Source organism: Scyliorhinus canicula, chromosome 10 (genome assembly GCF_902713615.1).
Source record: "Scyliorhinus canicula chromosome 10, sScyCan1.1, whole genome shotgun sequence".
Lineage (NCBI taxonomy): Eukaryota > Metazoa > Chordata > Chondrichthyes > Carcharhiniformes > Scyliorhinidae > Scyliorhinus > Scyliorhinus canicula.
In genome coordinates this window covers 187,746,446-187,763,604 of record NC_052155.1, presented here as the reverse complement: position 1 = coordinate 187,763,604, position 17,159 = coordinate 187,746,446, and the positions used below count along the sequence as shown (strand labels likewise).

At 49.3% G+C, this 17,159-nt stretch overlaps 1 protein-coding gene and 1 long non-coding RNA gene across 2 annotated transcripts in view; one reads left to right on the top strand and one right to left on the bottom strand.

The window, feature by feature from the left end:
• Nucleotides 1-441: 441 nt before the first annotated feature.
• Nucleotides 442-17,159, bottom strand: part of LOC119972854 (angiopoietin-1-like) — a 183,826-nt gene continuing 167,108 nt past the window's right edge. The window contains exons 8-9 of the mRNA XM_038810360.1: nt 5,233-5,363; nt 442-1,020 (exon numbers count right to left, since the gene is read on the bottom strand). Coding sequence (XP_038666288.1) covers nt 860-1,020; nt 5,233-5,363 — 292 coding nt within the window. The 3' untranslated portion in view covers nt 442-859. The remainder of the gene's footprint in view (nt 1,021-5,232; nt 5,364-17,159) is intronic.
• The window catches only part of LOC119972855, a 56,017-nt gene continuing 54,433 nt past the window's right edge, over nt 15,576-17,159 (top strand). The window contains exon 1 of the long non-coding RNA XR_005462163.1: nt 15,576-15,662. This is a non-coding gene — a long non-coding RNA (uncharacterized LOC119972855). The remainder of the gene's footprint in view (nt 15,663-17,159) is intronic.

The window sequence follows — 17,159 nt, the reverse complement described above, 5'->3', positions numbered from 1 at the left end:
TGCCACTGAAATTCACACACACCCATCAATCACATTGCACATACTGCTTCCAGAATGCCTTCTTCAGATGCATTAATGAGATATTTGAATTAATTGGCATCATCAAGCACCAGTTTATAAAATATTCCCTTTCTCCTTTCGGATGAATCTAGTTCAAGTCTGTCCCTTAGTCCCCTTGCCCCATTTACAACCATTTTAAGATGCACTGTAGCCTGATCTTTATCACAAACACTTTGCACGCTCAGCTAATAGACGCCCATGACCAGTTCCCAAACCTCCTCTGGCTGTGAGTTGGCATTTGGTTGTTATTGCAACAAACCATTTTTTTGAAAGTGCTGGTGGATCCAACTTTGCTCCTTTGCGTCCCCCCCACTCCCCCCCCCCCCCCCCCCCCCCCCACCCCACCCACCCACCCACCCCCACCCCCACCCAACACACTTCTCCTGCCTTTCAAAAGGCACTTCTGAAAAGGAACCTTCTTCTGTGCTTAGGCAAGAGTTGCCGGCAAGCCTGTCACCGAGGCTTTGTGAGACATAGCAGGAGTTTCAAAGGCACGACACTAATGGCGCTAATATTCAGCAGTCCTGCGTTAATTCATACATGAAAAGACTCCCCCCCCCCCCCCCCCTCCTCATTTGTACCAAACTGCAAAACCGCAGAAAAGGCAAATCAATGAGTCTACAAAGATAAGAAGGGTCAATGTGGGAATGGTCATGCTGAGAAGTGGAGAGTCAGCGTTGTTTCACTATTTCAAATCCTTGGTGATGGAGAGGGAGGAATGTTCTGGAAGAAGGCAGCTCCCGGAATTGTCCCGATCTGATTTCAGTTTAGCAATCGGGTTGGGCTTGACCAGTTTAGTTCAGAAACCCGAAGGCCGTATCATCATGGTCACCATGCGTAAGGAATAACTCGGGCCTTTGAAGTAATGCCACTTTATGCCATTCAACTTCCCCAGCTTCTGTCCTGCCGAGTAATATATCCCATTCAGATTCGAAGGTCCACAGGCGTCAAACCACCAGCCTGCAAGAGGACAGATTAGAAAAATAACAGCCTAGCCACAAGGGTTATCTGCACAGTTATAGACTTAGGCAGCACAGATGGAAGCTCTTTGGGCCCTGGGCTGGGGCTTGCTCTTTGAAAGAGCTCTGTAGTTAGTCCCATTCCCTCCGCACTTCCCTCTGGAAATCAGACCCCTTCAAATATTCATCCAATTCCCTTGTGGAAATTACTATAGGATCTGCTTTCACGGCCCTTCCAAGCAGCATCTACCAGAACACAGCAACCTCCAATAATCCGAAATCAGAGAATTCACAGTGCAGAAGGAGGCCATTTGGCCCATCGAGTCTGCACCAGCCCTTGGAAAGAGCACCCCACTTAAGCCCACGCCTCCACCCTATCCCCGTAACCCCACCTAACCTTTAGGACACTAAGGGGCAATTTAGCATTGGCCAATCTGCCTACACCTGCACATCTTTGGACTGTGGGAGGAAACCGGAGCACCCGGAGGAAACCCACGCAGACACGGGGAGAACGTGCAGACTCCACGCAGTCACCCGAGGCCGGAATTGAACCCGGGACCCTGGAGCTGTGAGGCAGCAGTGCTAACCACTGTGCCACCGTTCCGCCCGATCTGTATCCCCTCCTGCCATCAGAAACATTTTCTCCTTACCTTATTCCATTTAACCCACTTCACGAGTTTGAACACATTTAATTTTCCCGTAACCATCTCTGCTCTAAGGAGAACAATCCCAGCTTTCCCAACCTCTCCACTGAACTCAAATCCCTCGTGGCTGGAACTATTCCGGTAAATCTCCCTGGACCCTCTCCAAGGGCTGGACGTGCTTTCTCAAAGTGCCGCCCTTAGTACCCCAGCTGAGGCTTACCCAGTGATTTAAGGATTTAGCATAATGTCTTTGATTTTGTTGTCTGTGTTTTATAAAATTAAGGATCCCAAATGTATTTTGAACAGTTTTATCCACTTGTCCTGCCTCCTTCAAGGATTTCTGTTTGCAAATATTATTTGTCACCCTCCATGTGTTTGCACACATCTACTCCAAACATGTTTAGTTTGCTTTTTATTTCTAACTTGTTTGACCCCTTCTCTTTCTAATCTCCCAAGACTCTGCACACACTGGGCCGGGTTTTTGTCCGCGATCAGGAAAACCCTACCTGTGCCATTTTGCGGCTCAGAAAATGAAACCCTGATCCATGTGTGACTCTATCAGGGCGTTTTGCCTTTTCTCACAAGGCTCAGGTTCATCAGGCATTTTCTGAGCCATAGTGGAGTTTGTTAGGAATGTGGGTGCGGCGATAGGTGGACAGAACCAAGAGCTGGTTTAGCACAGTGGGCTAAACAGCTGGCTTGCAATGCAGAACAAGGCCAGCAGCGCGGGTTCAATTCCCGCACCAGCCTCCCCGAACAGGCGCTGGAATGTGCCGACTAGGGGCTTTTCACAGTAACTTCATTCGAAGCCTACTTGGGACAATAAGCGATTATTATTATTATTAGATGTCCTAGGTGTTAGGTGGATTGGCCATGCTAAATTGCCCTTAGTGTAAGGTTAATGGGGGGATTGTTGGGTTACGGGTATACGGGTTACGTGGGTTTAAGTAGGGTGATCATTGCTCGGCACAACATCGAGGGCCGAAGGGCCTGTTCTGTGCTGTACTGTTCTATGTTCTATGTCCTGCCTCGGTTCATTAATACAATAGCCCAGTTCCCAACATCATTTAAAGGTCTTCCAAACCTCACCTCTCACCCTCCTCACCCATCCCTATGGCAACCCATGTTCCCTCACGTTCCCCCATGCCACTCCGTGCCAACCATGTGATCTACATGGCCACTCACCGAGAATGCACTATGTACAGTTATCAGGAGACATGCAATCGCATTTTTAAAATTAATTTTAGAGCGCCCAATTATTTTTCATCCTAATTAAGGGGCAATTTAGCATGGCCAATCCATATGCCCTGCGGATCTTTGGGTTGTGGGGGTGAGACCCATGCAGACACGGGGAGAATGTGCAAACTCCACACGGACAGTGACCCGGGGCCGGGATTGAACCTGGGACCTCGGCGCCATGAGGCAGCAGTGCTAACGACTGTGCCACCGTGCTGCCTAGGATAATAGAATAATATAAATTATTTTTAGAACTTTGGAAAACCATTCAACCTTTAACAATCTAAACATACTCTGGGAGTGATCTGCCCAAATGGAGCCAGAGTCGTGTAGTGCGCAAGGTTAGCCAGGTGTTTTCCGGTGCTCGCAGTGTCGAGAAACAGCCCAATATCTAAAGCCCATCCGGGTAGATCGGGGGTCTCAGCAGGGAACTCCCTGACGACACTGCACTTAGCCCCGTTGTTTGCACTGAGGAGCTCCACTCACTGGAACTCCTCAGTTCCAGTGCGAGATCGGGCTCATCTTTAATAGTGGGATACATATCTCGGAGTCTCGTGTGACCTAACACGATCTTGCGAGGTGTGGCGAGCTGGATAGATCCCAGAAGTGGGATCCGGCCTATCGCGTTCCGCCAAGCTACATTGCTTTTCGGGCGCAAGCGACCTGAAGATCCTGCCCCCCGAATTTAAACTCACTATTATTAATATTGGACCAAAAAACCCAAGGAATGAGTTGCCATTCTTGAAGGGCCGATGACATTTGTAAACCACATCAAACTTAAACTGTCCAATTTACGCAAACCCACTCTGTCCAATTTACGCAAACCCACTCTGTCCAATTTACGCAAACTCACTCTGTCCAATTTACGCAAACTCACTCTGTCCAATTTACGCAAACCCACTCTGTCCAATTTACGCAAACTCACTCTGTCCAATTTACGCAAACCCACTCTGTCCAATTTACGCAAACCCACTCTGTCCAATTTACGCAAACCCACTCTGTCCAATTTATGCAAACCCACTCTGTCCAATTTATGTAAACCCACTCTGTCCAATTTACGCAAACCTACTCTGTCCGCCTTGCACAAACCCACTCTGTCCAATTTACGCAAACCCACTCTGTCCAATTTATGCAAACCCACTGTGTCCAATTTACGCAAACCCACTCTGTCCACCTTGCACAAACCCACTGTGTCCAATTTACGCAAACCCACTCTGTCCAATTTACGCAAACCCACTGTGTCCAATTTACGCAAACCCACTCTGTCCACCTTGCACAAACCCACTGTGTCCAATTTACGCAAACCCACTCTGTCCAATTTATGCAAACCCACTGTGTCCAATTTACGCAAACCCACTCTGTCCACCTTGCACAAACCCACTCTGTCCACCTTGCACAAACCCACTCTGTCCACCTTGCACAAACCCACTCTGTCCACCTTGCACAAACCCACTCTGTCCACCTTGCACAAACCCACTCTGTCCAACTTGCCCAAACCCACTCTGTCCAATTTACGCAAACCCACGCTGTCCAGCTTAGACCAGTCATGCAATTTATACAAATCCAGTCGATGCAACCTATACAAGCCCAGCCTGTGCAATTTGTTCAAGGTAAGTCTGTATAATTTATGCAAGCTGATTCTGTGCATTTTATACAAACTGATTCTGTGCAATTTATACAAGCCCAGTCTATGCAACTCATACAAGTCCAGTCTGTATAATGGATTATACAAACCCAGTCTGTGTAATTTATACAATCCCAATCTGTGCAATTTATACAAGCCTGGTCTGCATAATTTATGCATACCCATCTGTGGAATTTATACAAATTCAGCTTGTGCAATTTATACAAACCCAGTCCATGTAATTTATAAAGTCACCATAGTCCCAGGTGACCATAGGCTGCTTTCCCCTTTGAGGGGGGAGAGCTAACTGGCGCTGATTTAACCTGAGGGTCACCACACCTCAGGCGAGGGGCAAGGTTGAGAAGGCGGGGCCTTCATAAATAACCTCAGCCGGTCCGGGAATTGAGCCCACGCTGCTGACCTTGCTCTGTATCTCGAATCAGCTGTCCAGCCAACTGAGCTAAACCGACCCCCATGTGTAATTTATATAAACCCAGTCAATATACTTTCATAAACTTTCACTCAGGCTAGGGCCTAACTTTAAACATCACCCAAAGTCTGTGCCAGATGTAGTTTATTCTTAAGCAAGAAACAATCCAATAATTAAAACTCACTCGATGCCAGCTCCCCGAGACAGATGTGGTGATTAATGCACAAATAAAATTGCAATTAACTATCCATTAGGAGTGGCTGACTTGGACCCCCTTACCTCCTGTTAGCATCTGAGCACACTTGCAGATGCACTTATCATGATCCAGGTCTTTGGTGCTGAAATCTGCTCCGTGTAAAACCAAACTGCTCTGTTTACCCGCCGTGCCACTGTAGCCTTTCAGGAAGAGCCTGTGAGGAACCAGAATGAGAGGGTAGCTGAGAGTCAGTGAACCACACAACACATCCGGTACTGTCAGTGTCAGGAACAAATTGCACGGGAAAGGAAGGAAAGAGGGAAACAGGGAAAGGAGGGAAGAACTTGCATTTTTATAGCATCTTTTCTCAACCTCAGTAAATCGCAAAGCACGTCCCAACCAATCAAGTACATTTGAAGTGGAGTCGCTGTTACAATATGGACACACAACAGATGAAGTGAGCACAGCAAGATCCCACAAACAACAATGTGATCACGACAACAGTAATCCTTTTAGTGATATATAAATAAAAGTGAAATACTGTGGATGTTGGAAATCTGGGGCGAAATTCTCCGAAGACCTGCGTGACGCCCATTTCCGGCGGCCAAAAGCGGTGCGGATGACTCCGGCGTGGGGGCCTTCTTTTCAGCCGGTAATCTCCGTTCACGAAAGGGCCAGCAGCGGGCTGACGCGATACGCGTCAGTTTCACCCGCTGCGGAAGTGGCGCGTTGAGAGAAAGAGAGGAACACGGCGTTGAGAGGAGAGGGGGGGGACTCGGCATTGAGAGGAGGGGGGTGGGGGGTTGCGGCGTTGAGTTGAGAGGAGAGAGGGTGGGTTGCGGCGTTGAGTTGAGAGGAGGGGGGATTGCGGCGTTGAGAGGAGAGGGGGGAGAGAGGGGGGAGAGAGGGGGGGAGAGAGGGGGGCGAGAGAGGGGGGGGGACCCAGCGTTGAGAGGAGAGGGGGGTGGGGGGACACGGCATTGAGAGGAGAGGGGGGGGGGACCCGGCGTTGAGAGGAGAGGGGGGGGGGGGACCTGGCGTTGAGAGGAGAAGGGGGGGGTTGCGGCGTTGTGTTGAGAGGAGAGAGAGGAGGGGGGGGGGTTGCGGCGTTGAGTTGAGAGGAGAGGAGAGGAGGGGGGGGTTGCGGCGTTGAGTTGAGAGGAGAGGAGAGAGGAGAGAGGGGGGGTTGCGGCGTTGAGAGGAGGGGGGAGAGAGGGGGGGGTACCTGCGTTGAGAGGAGAGGGGGGGTACCGGCGTTGAGAGAGAGGGGGGCGGCGTTGGATGGGGTAGGGGTGGTGGGGGGGTAGGGGTGGTGAGGGGGGTAGGGGCTTTGGAGGGGGTAGGGGCGTTGGAGGGGGGGGTGGTGAGGGGGGTGGGGTAGGGGGCGCGGCGTGCAGAAGGGGGGCGACGTGCATTGGCCCTGGGCATCCGTCGCCCCCCTGCACGCCGCTGCCCCCTACCCAACCCCCCTCACCACTCCTACCCCCTCCAACGCTCCTACCCCTCACAACCCCTACCCCCTCCCCACCGTCCCTACCCCCTCCCCACCACCCCTACCCCCCTCCCCCACCACCTACCCCCCTCCAAAGCCGCCCCCCCCTCTCTCTCAACGCCGGTACCCCCCCTCACCTCTCAACGCAGGCACCCCCCCTCTCCTCCCTCTCAACTCAAAGCCGCAACCCCCCCAAACGCCGCAACCCCCCCAAAGCCGAACCCCCCCAAACGCCGCAACCCCCCCCAAACGCCGCAACCCCCCAAAACGCCGCAACCCCCCCCAAACGCCGCAACCCCCCCCAAACGCCGCAACCCCCCCAAACGCCGCAAACCCCCCCAAACGCCGCACCCCCCAAACGCCGCAACCCCCCCAAACGCCGCAAACCCCCCAAACGCCGCAACCCCCCCCAAACGCCGCAACACCCCCAAACGCCAACAACCCCCCCCAAACGCCGCAACCCCCCCCCCAAACGCCGCAACCCCCCCACCCAAACGCCGCAACCCCCCCCAAACGCCGCAACCCCCCCCAAACGCCGCAACCCCCCCCATACACCGCAACCCCCCCCCCCCCAATCCACCCCTCTCCAACGCCGCTACCCCCGCACTCGCCCTCGGTCACTGAACGGCGTCATCCATCATCGATGGTTGACGCCGTTTTAAAGCTACTGCGTTTTCCGTCGACGTGACCCGTGGCCACGTCGGCGGGACTTCGGCCCATCCGGGCCGGAGATTTGTTTAAAGTAAAAAATCAATGACATCCCGCCGGCGCCAGCTGTTTTTTCAGAGGCTGCCGGCGGGATTTGCACAACGCCGGTTTTTGGTCGCTCGGAGAATAAAAAACCCGGCGGGAGCGGGAATAACGCCGCAGCCGGCCGATTCTCCAACCCTGCGTGGGGTCGGAGAATTTCGCCCCTGAAATGAAAACAGAAAATGTTGGATAAACCCATCAGGTCGGGCAGCATCAGTGGAGGGAGAAACTGAGTTAACATTTCGAGCTTGTATGACTCGTCTACACAACAGAAAAGGGATTGAAATTAGATTAATGGTCTAGTTGGTAAGGGGGCAGAGGAGATGGGGCAGAATAAAAGGTTTGGGATAGGTGGGAGCTAAGGAGAGAGTGATTAAAAAATATCATGGACACAAGACCAAGGGAGTGTTGATGATAGCATTAAGGACTGGGGAAACGTTAATAGCGGCAGAAAAGGAAGAATGTGTCGATAGGATGTTGGCTGAAGGATAAATATCAGTCAGGACATCACAGAGAATTGCCCTAAATATAGAATTTACAGTGCAGAAAGAGGCCATTTGGCCATCAAGTCTGCACCGGCCCTTGGAAAGAACACCTCCACCCTATCCCCGTAACCCAATAACCCCACCTAACCTTTTTAGACACAAAGGGCAATTTAGCATGGCCAATCCACCTAACCGGCACATCTTTGGACTGTGGGAGGAAACCGGAGCACCCAGAGGAAACCCACGCAGACACAGGGAGAACGTGCAGCACGGTAGCACAAGTGGATAGCACTGTGGCTTCACAGCGCCAGGGTCCCAGGTTCGATTCCCCGCTGGGTCACTGTCTGTGCGGAGTCTGCACGTTCTCCCCGTGTGTGCGTGGGTTTCCTCCGGGTGCTGCAGTTTCCTCCCACAGTCCAAAGACGTGCAGGTTAGGTGGATTGGCCATGCTAAATTGCCCCCAGTGTCCAAAAAGTGCAGATGGGGATATTGGGTTACGGGGATAAGGAGAAAGTGAGGGCTTAAGTGCGTCGGTGCAGACTCAATGGGCCAAATGTCCTCCTTCTGCACTGTCTGTTCTATGTTCTAATGTGCAGACTCCACACAGACAGTGACCCAAGCCGGGGATTGAACCTGGGGCCCTGGAGCTGTGAAGCAACTGTGCTAACCACTGTGCTAACCACTGTGCTACCATGCTGCCCTGCTCATTCTCGAAATAGTGCCATGGGATCTTTTACGACCAGCTGAGAGGAGAGACAGGACATTCATTTAATGCCTGACCAGCGACCACTGACTCATTCCTGATATCTAAGCTTCAGAATTAGAAAGGAAAAGACATGTTTGAAGCTCTTTCTATATGCCTGCCTTCTCTCTGGCTGCTCGCGGTTAGTGATTCTCTTTAGTTCCACTTATTGCAACATTTTCTAATACAATGCAGCCCTTTTTAACTGCTCGTGCTTAAAGAAACACAGGTTGGGTGTGGGTACAGGCGGGCGTCAGACAGCAGCATTCTGTGCCAGTTAGTAAACTTTCCCATCTGGACAAGAGTTAGCAAATGATTTGGGTTTTTTTGTGTGTGCCTGTGAGGGATCAACAAGGGAAAACAAAATAACAGCCTTGTGTAAACAATGAGAAGTCAGTGTGGAGGGAGTTACAGGCTGGATGGAGTTTGAAGTGTCATTTGGGATGTTTAGTGGTTTATTTGAGAACACACAACCACAACAGTTGTTTGGCCAATTAACAAATTTTATTACAAAGCCAGGAACTATTTATCTCCCAATAAACGTGTAGTTAAGATCACGCAGAATTCTCGACAAGTTGTAATTCCTGCTTTGGAGTGGGTCCGATTCTAGTTTTCTCTCTTACCTCTGGCACTAACTCCTCTGTAAACAGTGGTAATCGTTCACTGCGATGACGACAAGAATAACAGGCCTGCGTGACCATTTGATTGTGTACAATAGTCAGAACAGTTAAGCCAAGAGGTATAGGGCCACAAAAGATGCTGCACGACTCCATCCCTCTGCCTTCTGTAAGTTAATTGACAGGATATGGGCATCGCTGGTGAGGCCAGCAATTGTTGCCCATCCCTGATTGCCCCCTTGAGAAGGTGGTGGGATGCCCTCTTGAACAGCTGCGGTCCAATTGGGAATTGCTCGCAGCGGTTTTGATACAACCAGTCCGCCACCAGAGGGCAATCCAGAGTCAATCTCAGGCACGAGGATGGGTCATGGTCACGCGACAGAACTAGCAACCCAGGGAATGTTAGTTCAAATCCTACCGTGCAGCACATCACTTAATGGAGCACGGAAAAGTTTTGGGAGGGAATTCCAGAACTTAGAGCCCAGTTAGCTGAACGCAGCAAAACCAACGGCGGGGCAATGGAAATTGCAGGATGTAAAAGAGGACCAGATTAGTGCAGAGATGGTTGAGAGTTGTGGGACAAGAGATTAGAATAATCTTTATTAGTGTCATAAGCAGGCTTACATTAACACTGCAATGAAGTTACTGTGAAAATCCCCAGTCGCCACATTCCGGCGCCTGTTCGGGTACACAGAGGGAGAATTCAGAATGTCCAATTCACCCAATAGCATGTCATCTTTGGACTGTGGGAGGAAACTGGGGCACCCGGAGGGAACCCACGCAGACACAGGGAGAACGTGCAGACTCCACACAGACAGTGACCCAAGCCGGGAATCGATCCTGGGACCCTGGCGTTGTGAAGCAACAGTGCTAACCACTGTCTACCATGCCTCCTCATAAAGGCACCAAATGGGGAACCGGGGGAGGGGGGGCGGGGGGGGGGGGGGGGGGAGGGGCGTGTGTCCACGTAGAGGGATTTGAAAACAAAGATTCCAATTTTAAAATTTGTTCTGGTATGGGAACCTTAAAAGCAAGGTGTTGTCAGATTGGGAACCAGAGCCAGTCAGTGAGTACGGGGGAGGGGGATGGATTGCCAAGACTTGATTCTTGTCTCTTAATGGCCACATGCTGTCGGAACCAGGATGAATATTTGAATCTTTAATTTCAACGTGCCGGGGAAAACATGAACTGCTGTCAATAAAGGAATCTGTCATGTTTCATTAAAACAGCCAGAACAAGTCTCATTATCTCCAGCTAGGACAGGTGGTAATGGCAACACCTGGCTCGCGCTTTGCCCTTCTCCAGTACAACAAAACAATAATCAAGTTGACACAAAGCAGTGTTTGCCTGAATCATTTGTAAAACTCCTGCTAACCACAGGTCCCAGTGCCCTCCACACGTTAGAGTATCCTGAGAACAAAAGGGAAAAGCTGCGAGTGTGTGATCAGAGCGGGAGGCACTTTATGTGGGTGGAGGTGTTTGAATCAGAACGTGTTCCGGTTAATACGTTGTGTCAGCTGCAATGAGATTCCCAACAAACCGCACATCAGCTGCCCGCTCAGATGTGGTATTCAGACTGAATCTTTCATTTTGAATCAATCCTCTCCACTCTCGACACAGTCAACCCAGCTGTGCAGTCTGGACGAAGGCAAGAAATAGGGCAGGAAATGAATGGAGATTGGATTGGATTTGTTTATTGTCACGTGTACCGAGGTACAGTGAAAAATATTTTTCCACGAGCAGCTCAAACAGATCATTAAGTACATGAAAAGAAAAGGACATAAAAGAAAATACATAATAGGGCAACACAAGGTATACAATGTAACTACATAAGCATTAGCATCGGATGAAGCATACAGGGTGTAGTGTTAATGGGGTCAGTCAATAAGAGGATCGTTTAGGAGTCTGGTGACAGCGGGGAAGAAGCTGTTTTTGAGTCTGTTCATATGTGTTCTCAGACTTTTGTATCTCCTGCCCGATGGAAGAAGTTGGAAGAGTGAGTTAGCCGGGTGGGAGGGATCCTTGATTATGCTGCCCGCTTTCCCCAGGCAGCAGGAGGTGTAGATGGAGTCAATGGATGGGAGGCAGGTTGGTGTGATGGACTGGGCGGTGTTGACGACTCTCTGAAGTCTCTTGCGGTCCTGAGCTGAGAAGTTGCCATACCAGGCTGTGATGCAGCCCAATAGGATGCTTTCTATAGTGCATCTGTAAACGTTGGTATGAATTAATGTGGACATGCCGACTTTCCTTAGTTTCCTGAGGACGTATAGAGGCGCTGTTGTGCTTTCTTGGTGGTAGCGTCGATGTGGGTGGACAAGGATTTTTGGAGATGTGTACCCCTAGGAATTTGAAGCTGCTAACCATCTCCACCTCGGCCCCGCTGATGCTGACAGGGGTGTGTACAGTACTTTGCTTCCTGAAGTCAATGACCAGGTGTTGTATACTGAGAGAGTGCTGCACTGTCGGAGGTGCTGACTCTCGTTTGAAGCGTTGAACCAAAGGCCTGTCTGCCACCCCAGGTTGATGTAAAGGATCCCATGGCCACAATTCCTCAGAAGAGCAGAGGAATTCTCCTCAGTGCCCTAGCCAACATTTATTCGACAATCAGCATCACTAAATAAACAGATGATCTGTTCATTACCATGTTGCTGTTTGTGGGATCTTGCTGTGTGCAAATTAGCTGCCATGTTTCCTACATTGCAACAGTGACTGCACTATTCACAAAGGCAGCATGGTGGCACAGTGGGTTAGCACTGCTGCGTCACAGCGCCAAGGACCCGGGTTCAATTCTGTCCTCGGGTCACTGTCTGTGCGGAGCCTGCACTTTCTCCCTGTGTCTGCGTGGGATTCCTCCGGGTGCTTCAGTTTCCTCCCACAGTCCAAAGATGTGCGGGTTAGGTGGATTGGCCATGCTAAATTGCCCCCTAGTGTCCAGAGGTTAGATGGAGATAGGACGGGGGAGTGGGGTTAGTTTGGGTGCTCTTTCGAAGGGTTGGAGCAAACTTGATGGGCCGAATGGCCCCCTTCTGTACTGTAGGGATACTATGGTTATAAAAGGTGTATCATTGGCTGCAAAACACGTTGGGATGTCTTGAGGTTGTGAAAGGTGTCATATCAATGCAAATCTTTTGTTCTCTTCGATATAATCGAAAATAAAGTGCAAGGAAGAGATGTACGATGAGCGAAGTACTTTGAGCTGGCTACGGTTTCATAGATTATCATAGAATTTACAGTGCAGAAGGAGGCCATTCGGCCCATTGATTCTGCACCAGCTCTTGGAAAGAGCACCCTACCCAAGCCCACACCCAACTTCATCCTAACCTAAGGGTAATTTAGCGCGGCCAATCCATCTAACAGCACATCTTTCGACTGTGGGAGGAAACCGGAGCACCCGGAGGAAACCCACGCAGACACGGGGAGAACGTGCAGACTCCGCACAGACAGTGACCCAAGCCGGGAATCGAACCTGGGACCCTGGAGCCGTGAAGCAACAGTGATTAGAGCTAATTGCTAACACATCCGCTTTATCAAACAGCGCACTGTCTACAAAAAGATGTTGACGCACAATTCATTTTCAGAGAAATTCCACACTGGTTACTGATTACGACAAAAACAAACCGGACAAACCGACAACAATAACATTGAAATCAAGGAAATTAAGTAAATTCAATATGAAAGTTTTGGGTCAAATCAGAATTGAGAAAGGGCAGGAGTTTCTACGGAGGACAGAAGCTGCCACTTAGGAGAAGAGAGCGAGCACAATCACCAAACATGAAAAGAACAGAGGTCAGCTTCTTGGGAAGACAAAGATCGTAAAGGACGAACGGACATTTATTGTCAAAGGAAGGATCATTGGGGAGTGGAACTTCTCAAACTGCCGCCTTTGAAGTGGAGAAAGGGGAGGTACCAATCATCACAGCAGAGGTGAAACAGGACAAGGTTAAAGCAGAAAGGTGAAGGGGAGGAATGAGGAGATTGAGTGGTTTTAGATGTCAGTCTTCAGGCATGACTGAAAGGAATGAGGAACTTTCTAGCAAGCGTGAACTTTTGCCGTACTGTCATTTTGAAAATAAATTGATATATTTTCAGGGAGAGTGCAGAGTTTGTTGTACACACGGGATCTAAACTACAGCTAGTTAAAGTTCAGAAATCTAGCTGGGGATTTTACACGTATCAGAATGCAAGGTTAATCCTGTCAGACACACACACAAACTAACTGAGCTAGCGATACAGGACACAGCAGGGGGAGTAAATTAACGTTGACATTTCACAGCGAGGGTCAGTACAATCGCTGCACCGACAGAAACGTGTACCCGGGGACTCCACAAAATAAGCCTAATTTTCTTATTGTACAGGGGGAGGAGTAGGACTTACAAGCATCTTTTGCTTAGGAGGCAATGGGAATGAAAAACTGGCAACCTCTCATCCTCTGTAGCTAATCATTCAGTAAATAAGAGGCCAGCATGGTGACACAGTGGTTAGCACTGCTGCCTCACGGTGCCGAGGTCCCAGGTTCGATTCCGGCCCGTGTGGAGTTTGCACATTCTCCCCGTGTCTGCGTGGGTTTCGCCCCCACAACCCAAAGATGTGCAGGGTAGGTGGATTGGCCACGCTAAATTGTCCCTTATTAATAAAAAGTTCACAGTATTTACAGTGCAGAAGGAGGTCATTCGGCCAATCGCGTCGGCCCTTGGAAAGAGCACCCTCCCCAAGCCCACATCTCTACCGTAACTCAACCTAACCTTTTTTTTTGAACACCAAAGGCAATTTAGCATGTTATGGCATGTTAACGGCAATGTTATGGAGGTGGAGGGTGGAGGCAAACATTATTTGCGATGGCAATGACTACGTGGTGGAAGGGCTTCACTGAGGTAAATATTTTTAAAAATAAACTTAGAGTGCCCAATTATTTTTATTTTCCTAAGTAAGGGTAATTTGGCATGCACCCTCCCTGCACGTCTTCGGGTTGTGGGGGTGAAACCCACGCAGACACGGGGAGAATGTGCAAACTCCACACGGACAGTGACGCAGAGCCGGGATTCGAACCCGGGTCCTCAGCGCTGTAGGCGTCAGTGCTAAACACTGTGCCACCGTGCCACCCACTTCTCTGAGGTAAATATGGTGCCAAGGTTGCAAACAGAGCTTTTCAGTCTCAGTTGTCAGGGAGACAGACGGATGGAGTCAGTGATTTTTTAAAAAATTGTTTTTTTAAAAATTTAGAGTACCCAATTATTTTTTCCAATTAAGGGGCAATTTTAGCGTGGCCAATCCACCTACCCTGCACATCTTTTGGGCTGTGGGGGTGAAACCCACGCAAACACGGGGAGAATGTGCAAACTCCACACGGACAGTGACCCAGGGCCGGGATTCGAACCTGGGAACTCGGTGCTGCAGGCAGCAATGCTAACCACTGCGCCACCGTGCTGCCCTGGATGGAAGTCAGTGATGAGGGGATGGAGTTTCCGACAAGATCGAAAAACAATGGCTTAATTGGAGGAAATGCAACGATGGCCAGGCAATCTGCCTTTAGTGATTTTGTTTTGTCAACTGTGTACGTTTCCTTGGCCGCAGAAAAATACCTTTCACTGTACTTCGGTACATGTGACAGTCAATTGATCAATCAATCAATCAATGTTGATTGAAGGATAAGTATTGGCCAGCTCACCAGAGATAACTTCTGCAAACAGTGACAATGGACCTTGTATATTTGCCTGAAAGGGGTTTAATGTCGCCCTCAAAAGATGTCATCTCTGAGAGAGCAGCTTTCCCTCAGGACTGCATGGGGTGTGTCAGCCTGGACTGTGCGCTCGGAAGTCTGGAGTGAGGCTTCAAGCTTCTGACTGTGAGACACGAGGGCCACTCACTGAGCGACTAGTGAAAAACGAGGGAGAAAGGGATCCCGTTATTTATTAAGGCCTTTTCTAAAATCTGTGGAGATGGAGATTAGTCCAATCTTAAATCATCAAAAAGCAAATATTGATGCTGAGAGTGTCTAATGCTCCAGTAACCGAGCGCATCGTCTAATAGTGGTGGAATATTTCCCAGGAAGGAAGATTTATTGCTTTCTCTCCTTCATAGTCCTGGACTGTAGCGCTCAATATTGACTCTGCAACTGTTTGCATTGTATTTACTGTAGTTGTTAATCACCTGGCTCTAAGTAACAGGCAGAACGTGGGAAATACAAGGAAAGGATAGATTACTGACCCAATAACTATTCATATCAGTAAATTAGACTTCGTCACTTAATAAATCATTTATCCATTGCTCGCGTGACTATCGATCAGTTTGGGATTGGAAATAAACCAGTGCTTTAATTCCAACAGATATTCCAAACCCACACCTCTCCCTGTGATCGGAAGGTAGAGAGATGGTCAAGCATCAAGCTTCGAACTGTCAGCTTTCCCAGAATAGGCAGCTCCTCTCCTGGGTAAGGTCTGAGGTGCAGGAGTCATTCATTGCAAAGGCGTAGATAAATACAATTGTTTGCTGTTCTATTACATTTTATTAAGATCGATGTATAGTCCAGTCCTCCTTTGTTCTGTAATAACATCCCTCATGTTTCAGACTTTGCCTCTTCTCAGATATTTCCTTTCTTTTGCCCATTTTTCTTACCCTTCCTTCCTAACCTCTCTGAAAATCTTACCGGCTTTGGCCAGACCCATCACCCTCCTGTACTTTAACCCAGGAGCCTCGGGGTCTTGTTGACTACAGAGGCATCACAGCTGGTCACAGCCACCCCTCATCCTCTACCCAAACGCACCCCTGAGGCGGAAAGGGTTCACCAGGAATATTAAAGAGATTCATAAAGGGATCAGAAAGGATGATTAACGAGAGGGAAACTTCTGCAGCAGGAATATTCTCACCTTGATAATGAAAAATCTGCTCTTCAAAGGATGAAGATTCTTTATCTTTTCACATTGCTGACTTTTAACTGGAATGGAACTATTTGAGACGCATGTCACATGTTTGATTTCAATGGCTGGCTGGTCTCCAATGGCATCACACTTGGGGGGAGTCATGAATAAAAGTGTGACTTTGGGTGCACCAAATTATAGAGAGATGAACAGAGCCAGACTGGGGAAGGGCCAAGGAGAAGAGAAGAAAGGGGGGAGTGGAAAAAAAAGAGGGCAGGAGAAGATAAGAGAGGAGAGGAGCAGGATGGAGGATAGCGATGCAGAGGGAGGGATGGGGGTCGGGAGGGGTTGAAGGGTGAAAGGGTGATGCTATCCCAACATGCAATTGAAAGATCACCATTAATGTTGCAGAAGAAACCTTGGAAGATGCCGATACCTTGTATCACCTTTGGTCAAGTGTCTCCTTTGGAGAGTGAGGGAAAGGCTCAAGGATTCCTCGGCCACTTTGTGTTTCCCACCAAGGCTGGTTTCCGAGAAATTTGGGAGTAGATTTATCTCCTTGCCTCCTCAACTGTGCAGAATACCATAGGAACAAATCAGCTTTAAAATGGGTTTCTTTTAGGGCTGCACGGTGGCGTAGTGGTTAGCACTGCTGCTTCATGGTGTCGAGGACCCGGGTTTGATCCCAGCCTCGGGTCACTGTCCGTGTGGAGTTTGCACATTCCCCCCGTGTCTGCGTGGGTCTCACCCCCACAACCCAAAGATCCGCAGGGTAGGTGGATTGGCCACGCTAAATTGCCCCTTAATTGGAAAAAAAGAATTGGGTACTCTTTAAATTTAAAAAATAAATAAAATGTATTTTTTTTAAAACGATCAATCTGGGGTTCCATCAGTTTTGAAGTTTACTTGAGGTTCCTCAAGGTATAGTTCCTGTACATATGTGGTCAACCTCTGTCCCTTACACCGGGTTCTTGGACTCACAGGCCAAGCACCAGTCTTCTGCATCAGGAATATACAAGTTGTGTAGCATCGCTGTACCACAAAAACACCACAAATCTAATAACACAACA